The sequence below is a fragment of the Argopecten irradians genome, chromosome 6 (assembly GCF_041381155.1).
Source record: "Argopecten irradians isolate NY chromosome 6, Ai_NY, whole genome shotgun sequence".
NCBI lineage: Eukaryota > Metazoa > Mollusca > Bivalvia > Pectinida > Pectinidae > Argopecten > Argopecten irradians.
Window position 1 is genome coordinate 16,582,990 of NC_091139.1, and position 22,904 is coordinate 16,605,893.

Sequence of the window (22,904 nt, forward strand, 5' to 3'; positions counted from 1 at the left end):
ACATGTCATAAATATGTATTCACAAACAAAAGAGCATCTCTAAAATAACAATAACATTATAATCATATCTAATAATTTACTTCCAATCCATTATGCTGAACACACTGCACATGCCGATCACATTTCCTTTGATTAGAATAGGTAAATTCGAATAAGCATTGGAGAAAATTTAAAACATATGTTAATTATGTAATGTATGCAATGTATTACAAAAACAAACTGGATAATTTGTGGGGCAACAGTGTTTTAACTATTATCGAATTTTCAAGACAAATACGTGTTGACATAATGTGTGCCACGACAATAATTTATCCATATTGTTCAAATTACTTTTTCTCCTCAATTTCAAATAATTCGTATCTAACAGAAATGCATTTAAAAGGATACGTGCTATCTGAAAAATCTATTTTTATCATAAAATTACTTCTTTGAATCAAACAAATTAAATATACAAACATATCGATAAAAAAAGTTTCATAACGAATAGATATACTTTATCCTGTTTATGTTGTGTTATATATTGTACATGTTTGGTTAATGTCAATTAGGACAATGACAGTTCTTGCTATGATAAACATCAGATACAGGTAGAAAATGTTTCACAAAAGTTGTCTTAATTCTGACAATGGAAATTGAATACTGCATGGGGAAATCAACAATTACTAGCATTGGTATGATGTCTTCTTTGAATTAATTGCAATTTGAAAACATTTCAACAATATTATTTTACTCATTCTCTATTTACTATGCTATGTCGTGCATGAAAAAAATGATCAAAGACATACGACAACACATAGAATCGAAGCTCATTTCGAATATATGAATATAACAACATTTAATTTTCATAAATAGCATTAGATTATTCTGAATTTGAAAATAACGGAGTTATCTGCCCTTTTCACATTTTTTAATTTGATCTCAATCACAACATAATGACGTCACAAGGGATATGAAAATGAAAAGGCGGTATTTTACAGCGCCTATGTACATGTAGCATTGTAGTGATACTTTCGGTGAAAGGCGCTACCATTCTATGAGAAAGATCCTCTTTACACGATTAAAGCATAAATTATCTACAAGAGCCTAAATGTACATTGTATACATTGACTACCTGGTTACGCAGTATAAAAACGTCATCACCAATCTATTCGAAGTCATCAAGCCATGCCATCATAGCTTAGTTGCCATGTGATCATAGCTTAGTCGCCATGTCATCATAGCTTAGTCACCATGTCATCATATCGTAGTCGCCAAGTCAACATAGCTTGGTAAGCTTTTTGGCTTCTTATGTAAATTTCTGTTACTATAAATAGCACTTTGGATCATCGGGGTGTCATGACTAAATCGCAATAACCATCGCCTCACACAATCACACGGTATTAAACAATAATCGCCATCTTCTTTGCCATTTGAAGAAATCACTTCTTTCTGTAATTTTTTTTTCTAAAAACAGTGACCACTGCCTTATAACCATGATGATCTTTCCGTGATCTCCGAAAAAGATTTTTTTCCAATAAACGTTGTGTTAATGTTCAACTGATTATTATTATAATGACAAATATAAGCGTGACGGCGAAAGTGATCAGGATGTGGGATCCCATTATAGCCTTCTTCATACGACTGTACTGTAAATAATAAAATGATATAGCATTAGGGAAACGTCAATAGCTTTTTTACACAATAAAACTATTTTCATTTCTTTTTACCAGGAGTCTTTTTTTCCTAAAATACCATCCTGTGAAAACCAAACATTAGCTATTTACACTAAACATGGTCATAACGAACCACAGGAGATGAACTAATTCACTTCGGTATAAGCATATTTCGTTATACACAAATCACAATCATCGTATAGGAATCAGGACGGGAAAGACGTTTACTACATTATAATCATAACTTCGTTATAAGCGTGAACGTTATAAACGTGTTTTACTGTATAAAGTGTTAGTTCAAACGTCTACTGGAAAATTATCATTGTTCATTGCTGCAACTTTAAAGTTTACAAATAGCATCATATTGCAGTTTTATAATGATAACATAAAGTCCATTCAATAGTTTGAAGTACTAAATGAAGCGATAAGTTATTGCTGATATTTCTGGAACTATTTACCCTGAAACTGTTACATGCAAAAGATACATTTAAAATCGTAATAACCGCTTGAGGAACAAAGAAAAAGAGGTCTCTTTTGCATAGTGGTCTTTATGCACATGTCCAAATGTGTTGTAAATGATCAGTAAGGACCCTAAAAAATGGTCGTAATGAATAAAACAAATGGTCTTTATACAGAGGTGGTCGCTATAGGAAGGTTTCATTGATCACGATAACGTGTAGTCTGAAACACGATTTATTTTCTGTTTCTTTTCAAATTATCATTAATTATTGTGAATTATCAAATCATTATTGATTATTAATTGTCATTAATTACAAATTATCACTTCCAATTGTTTCCTACTATACGTACCGGAGGTTCTAAATCAATGTGTACATTCGCTGATCTATTGTTGTTATAAGGTTTTCTGTGCATCTCATATAGATATGTCTGGTTCCGTTTGTCTTCTGAAAACATTTATAAAAATATAAAAATATTTAACACTTTATTTTTCACAAGAGACTGCGGTCTCGTTTTTAATAAATCCACGAAAATCTGAACATGTGCGGAAAATCAATTAAATAATATTAAATGGATTCCGTTTTAAGTGATGTTATTTATAAGATAAAGATAAATGAATGATATTTTAATTAACTTCTTTTGGGGTTTTAATTATTATACTTATAAATATTTTCAATAAATCAACAATTCTATAATTATTTTATAACTTATTTTGTATATTTGTATTGCCATTAAAGTCTTAGTAACGTTTAGTTACCCAAGCTGACATGAATTCTTCGTTATTTACCTGATTTGTTTGCGACACACTGGTGAAACTCCAAAAGTATATATATCATCACCAGATAAGCTACGTAGCCTAGTAATGCGTACTTCATATAGGAAGGGGCACCAGATTTACTCAACTCAACTCCGGCAAAAATATTAATTACTGAAAAATATGAATGAAAATAATAAACAGATTTTAAAACATTTCTGGTAGTTTACAACGACCCATTGCAGGATGTGTTTCGTTATAAAGTCAATGACTAATTAATACACAAAAACATAATTTTGTCACCATTCATCTTAATTGATATTTCCAGTTTTGGAGAGAGGAAAACAGTCGGCAAATGATGCTATAATCTGATCCAGATTCCTGACAACAATGCATGTACTATTCATGTTTTTATTAATCATTATTTTCTAAAATATTATCAAGTTGTTTTTTTTGCAGTTTAACGCTACAATAAAATCCAGAGTCATTTATGGACGTGCCAGGTTTGTTAGTGTTGAAAACCGGATTATCCAGAAAAAAACACTTATCAATGGTTAGTACCTGGCACTGCCCCACATGGGATTGGAGCTCGCAACCCAGAGGTGGAGGGCTTATAGTAATATGTCGAGATATCTTTACCAATCGGTCCCTGCGGCCATATATTAAAACATGTTTAAATAATCTAGCTTTGTAAATCTATTCCTTATCAATGCCTGTTGTACGGTTGTCTTACTTGCGAGTATGTGTGCGGAGGACCCCAATCCCCAGTGAATCCAATTAAATATCTTTCTCTTCACTGTCCCTGGTAATGGTCTGCAAACTGCTACTATTGGCTGTGGAGAGAAAACATAAGAAATTTTTTAACATAGACGGCCTTTCAAATTACATTCATAAATATAACTCTAGAAATGAAAGCCTGTAAAATCTGCAGCCCGTGGAATGCATATTGTAAATTTTAAATTTATATCAAAAGAAAACAAAATGATAAAACTTACATTTGCTATAGTAAATAACGTGACAATTATTCCCAATACAGGGTGAGCTTTGTGGAATGTTTTCCCATCAATCTGAAATTTAAAAAAAAAACATAACGATGTTAATCAAAGTTTAACGTTCTGACAGTTGATAATTTCAAAATTCATTTTCTTCCGGTACACGAAATAAATTAAGTTCTAACTAGATGTATCTAAATCGTTTCCACCCCACAAAATAAATCAAATCATTAAGACGTGTTGAAAATTGGTATTGGGCTGAAATGTTTTATTTGATATACGTGTTTAATTTTATTCCATAATTATGTATGTTCCACAATGGAAAAATCATGTGATACACTCTATGGCAGTTGGGTATCGTTTATGTTTACACACCCCAGTGTGAAACACTAATGGAGACTATCATTGGTCGATTTCAACCTCTTTTTACTATTTTGTTAATTGCAGTAAAACAGGTAGTTGCTTAATTAAAATATTAAACAACAGAATACTGGCTCTCTATTGACGCACTATATTCCATAGCGGAAATTTATTATGAAACAATGTATAGTGGTAGGTTTCCCTAAATATTGAAGAGAAACAGATGATCTCTATGGCAAAAAATTAGAGTTCAATTTATGGGATAAACAAGTTTTCCAACGCGTCACTGCTATTTATCACGTCTATCGAACCTTTCGTTGGTTTTCAAATTTAGAAGCTGTTGAAGCTCGTGATTTTTCAAAATCGTGTCCGACAAACATGATAACTAGTAGGAAAACATCTATATCACGCCATACCTTTTAATTCGATTACTTTTTCAAATACAATTTATAGTTACCTTACTGAAACCTTTTATATCAGAGAATATAAGTACAACGGCAATTAGCACACACAATACGACCAGGATCATACAGAAACGGTGAACCTGAAAAAATAACAGTACTTTTGGTAAATTCAACAGACACAACGTAATCATGATCTTGTAGAAATGGCTAATTTGATAAAGTAACTTTAAAGTTTACCCTTAAACAATGGCATACACAAAACATAATTATGACCATATATATACGATGAACTGTGAACGCGGAAAACAGAACAATTAAGCATAAGAGTTACAAGAAGACATTACTTATCTCATTTATGCATGTGCTCTTCGGAACAGGAGATATTAAGAGGTTTACAGGGTTTTTTATATTAGAAATAAAATATGCATTTGATCAGAGTTTCCCCTTCCTTTCACCGTGTAAATCGTCATGGCGATTTACGAAGTATCGAAATTACTGTAGACGCATAAGCTAAAAGAACTCACTTGAAGTCTTATTTGGTAGACTAAATCATATAAATATTTCTTAAGAAAAATTATCGGTATGTTCGCCTTTTCCTAATTTATGTAGGTAACATTACACACGGACAATAAATATTTGTATTTACCTGATACCATATCCGTTCTCTGCAGACTGTTTTGTCCGGCCATATTTTCTTGTAGAACCGAACCATGATAGTACCGATACTTGCACAGAATATCCAAGCGAAAATCATCAGACAACCTGTTAATGAGAATATCAAATGTACTACATAAAATAAGACGTTTTTCATTCGAAGACACATAGTTTACTGATCTTGTCCACCATTGAAACGTATTCTTTTAAATTGTTAATTAATATAATTTTTGCGTTGCTATCACGATTCTGTTTGGGTGCTGGTACTGTGTAATTTTTGATTGACGAGAGCGGCCATTTTAACTTTAGAATATTTTGTTGTGTGACGATATGACAATAAGAACTGAGCAACATGTCAGGCCTATCATACAATAGATTGATTATAGTGTATAATTTCATATACTTTAAGCATTGGTTGTCATATTTTGACATGCATTGATGTGGAACATACATTGGGTGTTATAGCATAGCCAATGGTGCGCGATAGCGCACCATGAAAGATATGCTAGAACACTCAATGTATGTTAGAAATCAATGCATGTCAAACATATGACAACCAATGCTTATATTTACACTTATATAGTCATTCCCGATATAAAAAAGGGTGGAAAATAGATATGAAAATAAAAGTTATACGTTTGAATCGTGAAAAATATCATTTGATGCAACAACAAATCATTTGGCTAAACCATTAAATTTTCTTGACCTATTTTTAAAATATTCATGACTACAATGTACCACAACTAATTTTGATAAAACGAAGGCAATCTGGATTGGGCCAAGAAAGAATTCAAAAACCAAACTTTATTAAATTTGGAATATGGATTAGCCAAATGAACCTTTCAAGTTTTTGGGTATAACATTTACTTTTAATTTTGAAGAGATCTCAGATATGAATTGCAATGCTAAAAGATTAACAGTTCTTGGCAAGATAACAGTGGTTTAATCATTACTGATTCTGAAATGTACTCATCTTTTTATATATCTCGCAAAACCAAATTATGGATTTTTTAAGAGCTAGAAATCGTTTTATAAGTTTATCTGGAACGGTAAAGATCGAATAGGTAGAAATCAAATGATCCATCGTTATAAAAATGGTGGCTGTGGAATAACTGATACAGTGTATACAGCCTTTCTACAAAGCCTTAAAGATAACATGGATAAGGAGAATTGTAAACGCAAACTCCAGTTTGAATTTTTTTTGTTTGATATTTTTAATACAATAGTAAGTAAGTTATTGGTGGGTGGTGACAGTTAATATGTTTAATTTTCAAAGCGGTATAATAATCCATTGTGGTCTGAAGTATTTGCATCCTATGCAGATTATATTGCAAAAACTTGATTATAAAGCAAGATAGCCAGTATGGTTCGCTTATCAAGTAAATGTAGATTACTCTTCTGTGTATTACCAGAACTGGTTTGATAGATGTATTAGATTTCTGTATGATATGGTTGACAAAGATAACAATTGTTTTTTACATGTATGAAGACTTCTGCAGAGTTTCTAATTAATTTTCAACCGCCATATGCGCTATAATATGGTCTGAGAACCTCTACAATGTATTTCTTTACTTTCTATTTCCTAGATGTTCCTACATAACATTGTGTCTAGCCTTTTATACCAATTACATTTGAACTAATAAATAAGAACAAAAAAGGTTGTAGAGACATGTATAACAGTTTATTTCAATAATTAATGACGCAATCAGATATATTGAAAAATGGTCAAACATACTAGATGTAAATGCAATTGAAGTGAAAAACTTGCTAAATGTTACTTTGAGTTCAACAAAGTATGTTACTCTAAGGTGGTTCCAGTATAGAATTTCCGATAGAATATGGACAACTAATGGATTTTCACAAGAATTGATGTCTTAAACAACCCATTATGTAGTTTTTGTAAACAGAGGGAGGAAACCGTATGACATATATTCCAGATTATGGAGCATAATTGAAAACTGGTTTTGATATTCTTGAAAACGTATTTGAATTTCATAAAGAGAAATTCTTTTTGACAAAAGCGGTAAACAATACCAAGCACAAAACACTGTAATGCTGTTCGTTAAGTGCTATATTTATAGACAGCGTGTAAAAGGCAGTACGATGTATATTGAAAGTGTCAAGAAATACATTATGAATAATCATAATTCTCAAAGGTTATCCTTCCTTGTAATGGCAAACTAAATGTGTTTAATATTAAATGGGGTTTATTATCAAATCTGGCTGAAGATTAATATCATGTGAAAGTAAATACTAATAATTACATTTTAACGTTTACTGGTGAATTGCACACACGCAGGTTCATAATATACTAAATAATATAAATGAGAAAGTGAGAGTGAAAGAGATGCTTCTTTTGTATTTGTCTGTCTTTGCTGTAAAAATAGCTTAATAAAAACGTGTTTCAAGTAAAAATAACCAATCACAGTAGATGAAATAGTCCCACCGTAAAACGGGATACACAATGATAAGTTCATCATTTCAATCCATTTCAAAAACTTTTTATAAGACTACATCAGTGAATTATCATATTGACGTAAAACCCAGTCATTTATCCTTGACCTTTTGAACTTTGATTATAGTATAAGTACGCCAGAGCCTAGCTGCCAATGTAAATACTGGACAATATCATACAATTGGCTTAGTAGCAACATATATGTACTCTGCAGTGGTAATATAAATGAATAGTATGAATATCACACATAGAAAACTGAAATACATCCACTGCGTAATTTATTTATTTACGTAAATCTCTTGATATGAATAACGAATCTCCATGAAACGATTCCGTGGATTGATTTATTCATCATTACCGGTACATCAACTTTCAGGAGAACCATTTAGACGAGTCTTTATATTGGAAAGTACTGTAAATTAACTTTCTTTTTTGTGATATAACTTTGTCGTTGAAAATTGATTTTCTCAAATTATTTTCTTCACCATTTGAAAGTTGAATTGTACCGTTGGAAGGTGAATTGTGCCATTGAAAGTTGAATTGTACCGTTGAAAGTTGAATTGTGTCGTTGAAAGTCGAATTGTACCCTTGGCAGTTGATATGAAATGCTTATGTACATGAAGTATGAAATTGTTTTTTATGAAATTTAAAATCAAAGAAAAGCATGTCATTTATTTACCGTGAACTTTGACCAGAAAGTAAGTGGCCTCGCTGGTTACCAGAATATTTTTCTGTAGGTCCACTCTCTCGCCAGATACGGATGGAATGGTCATTAGGCTGTGACGACTTTTCTTACCTATAACAAATGAAAAAATGGTTTCCTTTATTAAATTTTGCTTTTAACGAGTATTTCCATAGGATTAAAACTTGGCTTTATCAGTCCTTGAGCTGAGATAACGGTGTTATGCTTTCATAGATCTTTTTGTGGTATAACCTCCATAACTTAAAAATATTGAAGTCAATCCTTAATAAGATAAATAACACAATAGCAATTAGATGCCTTAACATATGAATAGGGCGTGCATCTTGTCACATCAATCTGGCATCATTCAGTTATTACTTATTTAGCTATCCAAATACAGTTGCAATCCTTTATAATTTTCTTGTTGATTCTTTGGTAGTTATATTAATACAGTGGACCCTCGATAAGCCGGACACATTCTTCTTCAATCCAGCCTAAATAGTCCGGATTACGAATTCACCAGACTTCCAAAAGTTATAAGTTCTTATGTCAATACACAACGTTACGGCTATCCGTTCCCTAACATTTTAATTCGGACAACCGCGTCCTGAATATCGGAGGTCCACTATCTTCTAAACATTACTGAACAAAAGTGTATTCTTTTAACGAGGGATTAGGGTACGAATATCTTACAAAGCCTTACGATTTTCACTCGTCACTCACCATTTTCGACTTGGCCCTCAGCAAACATTAGATGGTAGTCACTATTGAGATCAAATATATTCGTATGACCTGGTACAGATTTCTCTCTTGTGAAGCGGCATGTAAATAAACCATTTTCCAGACGGCCTTCAGCATTGCTGATTCCGATCCCCGGCTAAAACAAAAGACAAGAATGAAAATAATGACATAAGTCTCGTTATATTTTATATTTAAAAGTGAACCAATACGTAAAAATGATTATTTGGATTAGGACGATTGTAATCTCAATACTTTATTTTTATCATCGTTACGTCACTGAGGCATGCTGTATGACGCACCGCGTAATTTATCGAGCAATACGTAACATTAATGATGTGTTAAGGATATTTGCCTACCAGATATTTTTGCGGGTCAATCAAAGACAGAATATAAAAAAACACTATTCAACTATGTCGCGATCATCTTAATGTCCCGCAAAATTGCAAAAGTATGGTTCCCGCGACAATAACCAGCTCTACGGTATGTTCTAACGTTTCGATACAAACCTCAGCTAACACGTGATTTGTCTTGTCGTCATGGTTATAAGAGTGTTGAACTTCCAGGAATCCGTTCTCCATGATACATTCTGCCACACTATCTGTGCCCTGTAAATGGTTGGCATAGAAAAGTATTCAACAAGGTCATATATACCGTTGACAATTTTTCACCGAATAATCATCATTCCTTAATTGCCTTAAATATTTGAGTTTTTACCGCTTAATTACAAAATCAACAAGTATTCTCAATGAAAATTCTGTTTACACGCCTCTATCAATCCCATCAATGCAAAAAAAATATCAACATTGATGAATTGTAAACTATTGTATTTTCACAAGATACACAGTTTTGCGTAATATCGCAAAGAGATCAAACACAAAAGAAAATATTTCGTGAATAATTGTAAACTGAAAACAACTGTAAAGTAAATTTACCAAATAAAGTTATTGAATCTTTCCTACACAGACAGGTTTCCTTTATATAGAGATGTTCTTTAAATCAAATTTCGCTATATAAGAAAACATGAACAGCAAGAACACTTGTTCACGAATTGATGTATATGCGAATATGTTGAAAAGACGCGAAATATTGTATACGAGAAAATTAAAATTGCTTGCAGTATATTTTGGACCTTTAAAAAAATAGAAGAAGAAAACACAAATAGTTCAATCCCGTGAAAGTATAATATATATCTACATATAATCAGATCGTTGGTTTACGAACATTTCATAATATGCCACTGGAGTTATTAATTAACTTCATTCCGACAGGATTAAACTATAACATATATCACTTAAAATGTGCAAATACAAATATTCTGTTCTACAACAAAGAATGAAAAATTTATTGAAAGATTGCGTCTTTCACATCATCGCTAATATGAAGACTTCAGGAGATCATATCGTATTACCATGTTGCCATCATCGGAGAATCCAACAGCCATCCATCTATCGGACGTGGAATCTACTCTAGATCTTAGTTCGAAGTCAATAACATTGTCTCTATTCCTCCAGGACACGATGAAATGACACATGTCTCCAGTACATTGTTCATAGCAGCCTTTGTTTATACCGCACGCCAGATCGTTCGTCAGAGGACCGTACTAAATCATATAGAATATAAAAAATAAATCGTTTTTATTCCATGAAGTCATAGTATCGGAAACAAAATATCCAATTTCATTGGAGTAATTGTAATCAGAAACATTTAAAGGTTTCGATTATCTCCGGCAAACATATCAATGGAAAATAATTCTAACAATGTGGACAATAAAACAAATAATTTGTAAGCGATCCGCTTTTTTATACAGAAACGCAATAGACAAAATATAAAAATAACAATATGCATAATTCTAAGAAATTCAGTAAGTGAAACCAGCCACAAAGACCCGTGAGCACGAAAGAAATAAATTAACAGTACTTTCATTTATTTGTCCTATGCACGAATAATTCACTTGTATGTTTCGCCTTAAGAAACTTTAGAAATACCATTAATATAGTTATCAAGGACGTAGCAGTGATGCCATACGCTGCTCTACTGCGTTCGATAAGGTAGCATAGTTGGGATGTAGATATGATATAAATAATTAAAATGAACATTGTATACCTGTTCCTCCGTCACAACATTAGTCGTAGGAGCCTGAGTCTGTGAATCTGTAGTGACGATAATTGGTGGATCATCTGTGACGGTAACAATTGGCCAGCTTTCCGTGGTTGTGCTTGCGGTAGTCGTGGTGGCGGTCGTGGTGGTTGTGGTGCTGGTGGTTGTTGGAGTAGTCGTGGTAGTTGGGGTGGGTGTGGTAGTGGTTGTAGTGGTTGTTGTAGTTGTCACCCACGTAAGGTATTTTTGGAAGTCCACTAAGTCGATAGAGGCATATGGCGCTGGGTTGTAAATGTGAGGCAACTTCATTCCTGTAATATAAAGAACGAATTACAACAGTATAACTTGGTAATAACGAACCTCTGAGGACCAACGAATCACTTCTTTATAAGCATAGTTCGTTATATACATATACTACAGGCATCGTAAAGGAACCTTGACAGGGTAGATAGAAATAACTACATTACAACATTGAATTTGATGTAAGCATTTTCTCAATTAATTTGTTTTACTGTATTTGCAAAGTATTCTTGGAATTAATGTTTTATCAGCGTTTGTTCAATTTAATTCAAGGATTTAAATATGTGTATTTAGCTAGTGGAAAGAAATGTACATTAATCTACATTTATAAAGTCAATGTTCCTATTTTTTTATAATTGGGATACCACAGTTAACTCGAAAACAATGGAAGCTACTAGACAACGAACATTTATTGCACGGTATTAAATAAAACCAAATAATGGAATCAAAACTTAATATCGACATTTTAACTTCATTTCAATATAAATACACACAATTAATAGGTCAAATTCATAAGAATCTCCACAACGGATGTTTATATAAAGTGCATAATAAACAAAAAATTATTGTCGAGGATAGGAAATCGAAATAGAACAAGATACACCAGCTGCATAACATCGGTACAATGTTATCTTTTAATGCCAACTAGATCATGAAATAGCTACGCTGATTTACAACCGGCATCTTCATTATGCACATATTCTGTATTTGTGGAAAATGGGGGTCCTATGAAAATAACCTTATTTAATAACATAATTAAATACGGGTGAAAAAGAACGAAAAGGAACGAAAGCAATTAATACTCCTTTTTTCGATCTAATTTCCACCGTTTTCCTTTCTATATATCCACGTGTACATATATAGATCAGGTAAAATCAGAGTATATTGCTAATGAACAAATATAGTAGAAAACTTAAGTTTTAAATGAAACATTTCAAAAAGCAAAAAAAAATATCTTAACACAAATGTCGCTTTTATACCAAAGAAGCGTAGTGGAAAACAAACATTTGAAAACAAGAGAATATAGCACAGAAAATTGTGAGCTGAATAGGACATATACGTTAATCATGTAGGCTTCATTGATAAGTTTCACTTCACTGTAATGTTATGATGTACTTCTATGTTTGTTGCATGATTGAAAGTGCATCATTAGTTAATTGTTTCATTGTTAAAGTGGTCAAGCAATGATTAGGTGATTATTAAAGGTCGGGAGAGAGGGATGGCTAGGATTTTATATAGCAATTGATCATTCTACATGAATTAGTAATTGTCCATACACATTACAAAACATGGGGTTACGAGTGCTATAGAGTATACATTACCTTGTAAATATGTTAAATCATTCCATATTGTTTTAGTAACACGTGAGTTTTTTACAGCAAGAACCATGAGTATGGGTATAAGTACATTACACTATTGAAGCTGTTAGCTTGCTGTCACCACTGCAAGCCAATATTTGTAACGAAATCTCAATCTTACCTCGGCCGGTAAATGCATCTGATAGGTAAAAATTATATATATATATATATTGATTATATTATTACATTTATAAACTAATTTGCGTCGTTTTTGATAAATCACAAATTGTTAGCATGGTTTATCTTGTCAATTTTACTAATTCTTGCAAGAAAAACATACCCGCCATCGCTGTTCCGTGAGCAAACAGTATATGCCAGTCTTTGTTGAGATCATATACCGAAATGTCAGAGGTCACAACCTTTTGTCGTCTGAAACTACAAGTGAGGACACCGTCTACGAATGATCCTCCCTCGTTACTTATTCCAAGTTTGGGCTGTAAAGAGACACAATATTGACATCATCGCACAGTCCATTTTTGCTGAGGAATATGACTATATCTAGGTTAGTACAAATAAATCCGTCAAACGTGCCTTTATCGTTTCATTTTGAATTATTTAATTTTATGCTGTGAACTATGATTTAAGCATATGATTTTGCATCTTTCCCAGCCAATATTCATAACATAATTTTGAAACTATGTTTTTCTCAGTAATTGACTGTGAAGTATACAAATGCATTGACATCATATTTACTAGATATGTTTGCAACTTCCTTTGGCTGTAAGTACGGTTGAGAACCACAATTTTCTTTGTTTGTAATTACGGTAAAATACTACATTTTTCTTTGCATGTAAATACGGTAAAATACTACAATTTACTTTGCGTGTATTACTTTGCGTGTAATTACGGTAAAATACTGCAATTTTCTTTGCCCGTAATTACGGTAAAATACTACAATTTTCTTTGTATGTAATTACGATAAAATACTACAATTTTCTTTGTGTGTACTAACGATAAAATACTACAATTTTCTTTGTCTGTAACTACAAATAAATACTTACATTCCTTAATCTAGAGTTGATGCGCGTGTCTTTATTAAAAGATTGGAACACGTTGACGTAACCGGAAGTGGTCACACACTCCGTCACACTGTCTGATCCCTAAACACAAGAAAAAGTAAACACTTATTATAATAAATAAAAAATAAATATGATAAAATGTATTACTGTTATCTATATGGCAAGCTTTTGAAAGGAATTCATTAATCAGTAAATTAAACCTCGTTCTGCATGCTTATGCGATACACAAAATGAAAAAGATATTATAGCGTCTGTAAAATTTTTCCATACATACCATATGCTTAGTATTTTTGACATATCAATAAGAAACTATATACTTCTACCATTTTCAAAGATCATAAGTTTGACATACAGTATTCTTACCATATTACGGTCGTATGATAGACCCATGGCGATCCACTTATCACCCCGCTCTTTGACGGCAGCTTTTATTTCGAAATCTATAAAATCCCCTTTATCTTCCCAGCCAATGATGAAGGTACAGTAGCGCCCCCTACAGTCGTGGTGACAGCCTCTAGTTACATTACAGCGCATGTCCGGACTCAACGCATTCTGTAAAGCAAATTCGTAATATTGAAATGTGAGTTTATATTTTTAAAATGCAAATTTATAATAATGAAATGCAAATCATATTGAAAATGCAAATTTATGATATTGAAGTGCAAATTTATAATATTGAAATACTTTATCAAATTGAAATGCATTTCTAATCTTTACGTTGCACTTAACACATATATAAAGACAATTTCGATAGCTACATTGTGTCTCATTTTGTAACAAAACTAGTGTTAAAAGTGAATTACGAAATGAGATGTTTTAATCATGTTTGCTTCTATCGTGAACACATGGCTTTTTTTTCTTTTTTTGTGTGTCTGTTATTTGGGGTGTTCTTTTAACAAAACATTACGCTCTCTTCATTCAACACAGCTGCCATAGCTCTAAGCCAAATGTTATGGGTATAAAACGATTTATTATGAATTTGTTATTATCGCTTACCTCAGGATCAGGTATAAATGGAGTGGTAGTGGGCGTGGTTGTAGTCGGTGTTGTCGTCGTTGTGGTTGGCGTCGTCGTCGTTGTTGTTGTTGGCGTTGTAGTAGTTGTTGTGGGTGTTGTAGTGGTAGTTGTTGGTGTTGTTGTTGTCGTGGTGGTGGTAGTAGTGGTTGGCGTCGTTGTGGTTGTGGTTGTCGGTGTAGTGGTTGTTGTGGTAGGTGTTGTGGTTGTGGTCGTCGGTGTTGTAGTTGTAGTTGTCGGGGTGGTTGTGGTGGTTGTAGGTGTTGTTGTTGTTGTAGTGGTTGGTGTCGTGGTGGTTGTGGAGGTGGTTGTCGTTGAGGACGTGGTCGAGTTTAGAGGTTGGTTACAGGCGGTAGGCAATGGTGTTGTTAGTGTCAAAATTTGTTGTCTCGATAGACGGACGTTACTAAACTGGTCATATACAACAGGGGAGCTTACTCCCATCCAGTAAGTACCAAACTGTTGCAGGATTGTCGCCCTGGAACCAGAAGACATACTCATAATTCAAAAGCATTTAACAAGTATCGCCATGAATATCAAAACAACAATACAGGTATATTTAGAAGCGACATGGATATTGCAGAGAACATCAGAAATTGCATTAGATGCAGAAAATGAGCAAGAAATGTTTACTTCATTGATTATGCCCACCAACGTTGTGAAGCTGCCATAGTGTTGAGCGTAAATACAGTGTGTATAACATGTTACAAATGATTATCAAGTCTAATTACCTACTTATCAAGCCTCAATAATTACCTGAACAGCACGTGACCCTGGGGTACCTGTGGTGCTTGCCACACAAATCTCATTATCGTCTTGTCTGAGGCTTCAGTGTGGGTCAATGCCTGACCTCTGGTTCCCTGCAAATAATTAAAAATGTTTGAAATAATGTGTTTGAACCTAAATTTGTAAATTATTAAAGTGGATTTATCCACTCATTTTGGTTTTTTTTAATTACACTGCAGATGCTTATCACGTCGAGTACTTGAAATCTGACTATGTGAAAACGACCATAAGCTGAAAATAAATTTACCACTAACAATTAAATCGCATTATTTTTGACCCGTAGAATTTTTAAGAAACCAAAAAAAAAATGTACACTTTACAAATAATGTACTTATTTTAGCGGTAGTTTTATGTTGGCGATTTTCGCACTGCCTAATTAGTGTATAGCAGTAATGATAATAAAACGTACTTAGTAAGTTTTGTAAAATTATATTTCCATTATTGAACCACCGTGCTCATAAATCATCATTTACTGCTCTTCGCATTTGCACTAGACTGCGCTTAAATAAGTGCGTTTACAATAATACTTATGTAAGATTACTTACCAATCTAACGTCGGGACAAGCATATTTGAATCGAGAGTTTAAATAGTTTCCAAAAACTCCAACTTTGACATCTTGTTCATAATACTGGACAAGACGGGGTTGTATGAGGAATCCTTTAAATGTGTATCCGGGACATGCTTGAATAGTCACTGAGCAACAAGAAAAAACATAAATATAATTGGACTTTAATATTTGTTGCGGCTAACACAGAACTGATAAAGTTATAGAATGATTAATCATGAATCATAGCGATATCATTACGTAAAAATGTTTACTATCCTATGGTAATGACGATTATTTCATTGTTTATCTCTTCTTACAGTATTATCGAAGAAAAATAAATAGTACTTATATTTATTTGAAGTATTTTGATATATTTGTTTATATTTCCTCATTTCCAAATCGTAAATTTCTCGAAATGAATGTCGTACATTCACAATCATAACTTTACTAACGTGATAAAATTTATTTACGTGAAACATACCGTTATTGCTAAATTCAATGTCTAATAGACTCTTTTAAGGATTATCAACCTTAAAATCAATCTTAAATTAGGATTGTAGTTTTTTCATTAATTCATTATGCTAGTATTCGTTTTCTTTATTCCAAACCATTTCCTTGAATTAAGCTATGTTGTTTCTCACTCACTTAACAATCGTTTTGTAAAGCATTTTGTCTTGAAAACATAACAATGTTTTCATGGATACTGTAGATGATTTTATAATCGTATGTGCTATTTCATAATTAAGATAACTAAAGATGCTCCACTGACGACAGAGTATAAACGTTCATTATTAAACAATAATTTATATTCAATCATATACATGTATGTCTAATTAAACTTGTTTTGCTTTTGATGGATACGTAACCATTTCTTCATACATATAGGGCATAGTACAATGGACTTTTTTCGGGACACAGATACTTGTAGTTAATATTATTATACTGAAGTAAAATCCAAAACTCTTCAATGGTGGTAATGATGTAAATAAGTAATATCAATGGAAAAAAATCGTCTCTCCCTGTTTTTGATAGAGAACAAAATCATTTGTCAGAGGTGTACCATCCTTAATGGAGTACATGTATTTTTCCTGTTTTATAATATAAACTGTCTGACCTGGATCGATAGGTGTTAATGGTATTGTGACACAGAATATTGGAGATACACTTACTGGCACTGTTGTAAAACTGTCAGTGGGTTACCTAACATCACATACATTGGTATGGGGACATATTTAATACCGAATTATTACAAAATGGCGGCATTTTATTGGCTTATTACCGTTACGATGTACGATGATATGTGGGTGATTGCCCGGGGCGTCGTACATACCATGTAGTTTGGCTAATCTTCTTTATATAAATGTTATATATAGATCAAACATTTATTTAATGCAGATCTTAATAGATAAAAATGCAATTATAACTTAGTTACCGATTTAGCTTTAAACTTTTTTTCTTGATAAAGTAAACACTTTGTAAAAAAAAACTTCTTAATAACAGGAGTGACTAGAGGGTTTGATACGACATATCTATAAGGATGTTTTTCTTTGTAAGCTAAAAGTGGCGGAGAATTATAGACTAGAAAGTGTAATGTCTAACATTACTGTATTCATTACTTATTAATTGCGTTTCCGATCAGTTCCTTTTCTATGTTACTTTAGCTCGTATTTAACGATACAATTAATGTATAATCCAGTTAATTGAAAACAGATAACCAAATCACTCAAAGATTCAAATGAAGACATTAAAAAGCCTGTTTATCTAATGCCCAAGCGGCATGTTCTAATTTTGAAAACTTCTGTAATTTCACTATTCCTATTATACCAATTAAGAAATAAGATTTTACTTGGAACTAGTACCTCAACTGTATTCCAAGAAGTTCGTGCCTTGCATTTCTCTCGTTTGTACTGACTTAAACTCACCAAACAATGTTTTATTGTTTCCATGTAAACATATATAAGAACCCCATTCCCACCACCACAAACCCCCACACCCGTTTATATTAACTGTACACGTGACGCCTACCTGTGATTTGATCTCGCGGAGCGTACGTAGTCTTGGAGACTGTGATGACGAAAGGTGAAGGTAGGGTACTAGGTCGTGTTCCCGAGTGCCATGGCTGTAGGTTAGGACAGGCTTGATCTGCAGCTCCAGAACTGTATCCCGACACATTTGGCATCCATGGCAACAACATGAGTCCATATATTAATATCAGGTTAAATATTGCCGATGTTCCCATGCCACGTCCCTATGACGTAAAACAACAATATTTTAAATAATTTGAAACTATGCCTTCAATGAAACTCAATGTATAAGTCAATGCATAGTCAATAACACATGTCGCAAATTATCGTCCATCAATTTTAAAACTATAAAACTGCAACACAATTCATGAAATAAAAACGAAAACAGTGCTGCCTTACGATATAACTAAGACACCCAACATACTGGGTATTGCTAAAGCAATACATGTCCGATTCTCTTTCGTTCCCCATAAACGTGAAAGACGCAGCTGCTAGGCTGCTGATAACAGTTTTCTATAAATATTGACATTGACCTTGACCTGATAATAATGAAACTTTAACCCTTTCAAGATATTTTATATATTGCAAAAAAAAGAAGCTAATGTAGCGATTATGTAAGAAAACTAGGCCTTAAACTTTACCCTGACCTGATTCCCCTGAAACTCAAAAAACTCAACACAAAAAGGATGTTTTAATGCTGTTTCAATCAGGATCTTCGGTAGCGAGGGGACTAAAATTATAAACAAACATTCACGGCGTCATTTAGGCGATTCATATATTACATAAAGCGCATTTCAGGAACACAACTTTAGGATCAATTTTGTTTATTTCTTGGTTTTATGACAAGCATAAATCTAGATGACAGCGATCAAATTATACAAATATGGGTAGTGGCGTATAATGTAGGATCAATATATGGCTCTTTAAAACTAACCTTATGCTACAAATATATATTTTCAATTGAACTTCGACGAGTCAAACTTTAGTTTTATTTCATTGGCATGGGCCTAATAAAGCGTTAAGTGTTCGTTTTTTACATCTTAATTTCCTAACGATGTTTTGTTTGCTCCATATATTATCATTATGGTTGTTATACGATTGGGGATATACGTGTACAATTGTTTGATGTACGGACCTGTAATGGGGTATAAAATCGTCATATCGAGATGTATTTTTATGTGCAAAGTCTATTCCTATCAAATGCTGGACATATCAAATAACATTTCAAACCTAAATCACGATATTAAATTGTCATTTATGATAAATATTTTGTCAACGAGTTTATTATAATTCTATTTCAATTATATCTTTTTTATTTTACATAAAGACGCCATACAATCCTAGCCCAAACTTTATGCGAAACATTATTCCTTTGTACGTTTCCAGGTTTGTGATTTTGTTTACATCTCGGATTTTTTTTTCTATATACACACTTAATTTTTTTCTCTGTTGCATTCCATACATCACAGTATTATTGTAGAATTATATCACGCACATATAATGCCAAACCTTTATGTCAGGGTATTGTTATACAATCAATGAGTGTCTATACGTTACATTTCGATGACTAGTACCATATGTACACTGTCATCTTTATCAGACAAATGACCAGGCGACATACATGTACATTGTACATGCACAATGATGTGTAACATGTACAAGCGTTCTTCGTAATGGACATCAAGGATCAATGACCGATATCGAGTTTGGCAATGCTCAGGTATACAATACATAGATGTTCCCCAACATGTGACTGTTTTTTTATCATTCGAGTTAGTTTTCAAATTTTGAAAAGACACCAGCTTTGGCGAGTGTCTTTTGAAATTTTGAAAATTAACTAACGAGACTTTAGATAAATATGATAAACAAGAGTCTCCCATAACTTTAACTCTATATTTATCCGTCTTCATTCAGAGACACTTACCACAATACAATATGTAATGATATCTTTACGCCATAAAATATACTGCCTTAATAGAGAACCAATATTCTATCGTTTAATGCTTGTAATAAGAAACTACCTGTTATACAGTATATACCATGCGTTTTCAAAGAAAATGCGCTATGAAAAGTAGCCCGAAGTTGAGAGCCAATCGGAATCAAGAGATCTTGATTTGACGAATCAGAGGAGTGTGTAACAGAAATGATAACAAACTGCTATGGAATTTATCACATGATTTTTCACTGTGAAACATGCATAGTTATGGGATAAAATGATATAGCATTGCAATGTCACAAAAAAAAACCCATAAAAATGTCATTTTCGTCTACTATTTGATGATAATGGGACATGTTGTTCCAATATATGGAGTAAGGAGCACGTTTACTATTACGGAATAAATGATCGTATTATATCATAAAGGTACTCTTCAGCTTGCCTTCCATAAACCCCTTGTACAATTGTCCTATAGTTACAATACAACAAAACTGTTTTCTTTGCTCTTTTTGTTTAGAATAATAAATAACTTTAAATAGAAATACAACACAACTTTCGTGACGATTTTGAAGTATTTTAAGAAAAAGAAATTCTAGGAGTATCGAAAACAAACAATTAACTAAAAACATCATGGATGATTGTTTGGGGATATTTTACATCATTTCATTGCTTTTAATTAATTTATGATGTGCACATTCTTTTACCTTAATGAACTATCAATATCAACTTTATTTTTCAATATTAACATGAACTAGCATATCACAAGATCAAACATTTGATTTATATCAAAACCTTACTCAAAGGGGTTTTCATTAAGAAAACTTTCAAATTGATTTATCTACTTTGACGGATCGGTGAGGACAAAACAAAATATCGACAATGATATGAGTCATTAACTTTGATTTAACACTGATTGCATGTTGATGTTATTTGTTTTGCTTTTGGGTTGTTTTTATTGCGATTGCAGGGATGCATCGACCCAGTACAATATTGACGAGTTCAGTTGTTATTGTTGAAATGTAAGGTTAACTACATGCACAGTATTTGTCAGTTGTATTGTCACCAAAACATGTATGCACAAAAAAGGTACGGGGATATTTCAACCATGAAATACATCACATTAAACGGATTTTAAACTCATGCAATAACATTACCGCAAATTATGTTGAAACTTGGAAACTTCACGTAGAAAACTTAGAGATTTGTTGATAATAGAAACATGGAATCAAGATTTGTATATAATGACGCTTATTCTTATGTTTTCATATCAATTTGTGCAAAAGATTTACAGAATATACTATTATTACTTTTTATATACCCATGAAAAGTATTTAATGACTTATGATTGATTTTCAAATTGCAAAACGCTATTTATTCTTATACATGTAATGATTATTATTTTCATAATTCCATATGATAATTACAACATATAATGACATAGTATTCAAAAAGAAAACAAATAACAACTTCTGTATATTCCATTCGAATGCATTATTACTAGATAACTTAATACTACTGTGATCATTAACATCACATTTTTTGCAATTTTACATTTAAAAGCGTTTAAAAATATTTTTCCTCGATACGTGGTAAAGCAACTAAATACAATGGAATGTTAGATCAATTACACAAGGGATATATTTATGTTAAAAGTATGTATAGCTGAAATAAGGAAATTTCCCGGTTATTATTTACGAATTGGTAATGTATGATCCATTTGACAGATATTTTTCTTTTCCCTACAGTATTTTGTGGATGAAGAATCATTTCTAAGGTGCAAATGAAGGTAAAACAATTATTGTACCTGTATCCTTTGATCTTGTACTAGCATAAACATGTATATACGTCATATTTGTTTATGTGTTTATATTTCAACATGAGAAATAATTGCTGTTACGTACTGTAGTACTAATCATTGGTCTTTGGATCCCTTGCCATACCGCGTGTCCATGATGTACTGTCAGTAGTATCCTACAGTAGGTTATTGTGCTTTATAGTACTTACCTGTCAGGTACATGGTAAATGCATTATTATACTTGTTACCTGTTAATCTGACAAGTGGATAAGTACTATTAAACGGCTGTAACAGTCTCGCCTGGTCAGACGATCTCTGACGGCTGACAGTTTTATATGATGTCTGGTAATCTTGCAGTATCATAAGTACATCACTGCATACTTATTGACTTTATATATGCATTTTCGTGTTTGCATAAAACATAATATCTTTTCTTTCGTTTGTAAATTCCACAAAAGTGTATCCATACAAGACCGAAGGGTAATTGAAAACGCAATAGTACTAGTGCAGATAGGATGCAGTTGAGTTTATTATTCATTGCTGAATCTCATTGCACGTCTGATCTTAATATCACAACATATTATGTTTCTTCAATGCAGTTGCATGAGAATTTGTTCAATTAGATATTTTGAATTTTTTTACAATTGAATTACAGAGAAATAAACAAGTTGACGTTTCACATTGAACATGGAAATGAAACACATATTTATGTGTACTGTAATAAACCCATATAAAAGCATATCATACAGTCATTTTGTTTACTAGGTCACATCAATCAATGCAGTGACGACATTTTGAAAACATTTCGGTGACATTTCCAGTTCAAACGCCGCTTTTAAGATATTTCAAAATGACTGGCCTAAAGCATGTTAAG

At 32.6% G+C, this 22,904-nt stretch overlaps 1 protein-coding gene across 2 annotated transcripts; it reads right to left on the reverse strand.

Annotated features, from left to right (window-relative positions):
• Positions 1-118: 118 nt before the first annotated feature.
• On the reverse strand, positions 119-18,518 carry LOC138325155 (uncharacterized). 2 transcript variants are annotated; one of them, XM_069270626.1, is made up of 20 exons: positions 18,301-18,518; positions 16,273-16,421; positions 15,698-15,801; positions 14,924-15,419; positions 14,291-14,479; positions 13,910-14,008; positions 13,189-13,342; positions 13,030-13,047; positions 11,257-11,561; positions 10,562-10,753; positions 9,660-9,758; positions 9,136-9,289; positions 8,410-8,526; positions 5,268-5,383; positions 4,675-4,761; positions 3,861-3,932; positions 3,599-3,698; positions 2,899-3,039; positions 2,463-2,557; positions 119-1,625 (listed from the first exon to the last, which is right to left on the reverse strand). In XM_069270626.1, the coding sequence occupies exons 1-20, from the start codon at positions 18,512-18,514 to the stop codon at positions 1,533-1,535; spliced, it is 2,994 nt and encodes a 997-aa protein (XP_069126727.1). In that variant the 5' UTR covers positions 18,515-18,518; the 3' UTR covers positions 119-1,532. The 2 variants fall into 2 exon arrangements, with proteins under 2 accessions (XP_069126727.1, XP_069126728.1); XM_069270627.1 differs by lacking the exon at positions 13,030-13,047.
• Positions 18,519-22,904: the final 4,386 nt, after the last annotated feature.

What these genes read in the sequence shown, in the direction of transcription:
- LOC138325155 (XM_069270626.1), bottom strand. Translation starts at nt 18,514, where the DNA reads ATGGGAACATCGGCAATATTTAACCTGATATTAATATATGGACTCATG. An exon ending in TCAACTCTAGATTAAGGAAT is followed by an intron (nt 13,343 to 13,909) that starts GTAAGTATTTAT and finishes GTCTCTTTACAG; the next exon opens with CCCAAACTTGGAATAAGTAA. An exon ending in ATGTTGTGACGGAGGAACAG is followed by an intron (nt 10,754 to 11,256) that starts GTATACAATGTT and finishes TATATGATTTAG; the next exon opens with TACGGTCCTCTGACGAACGA.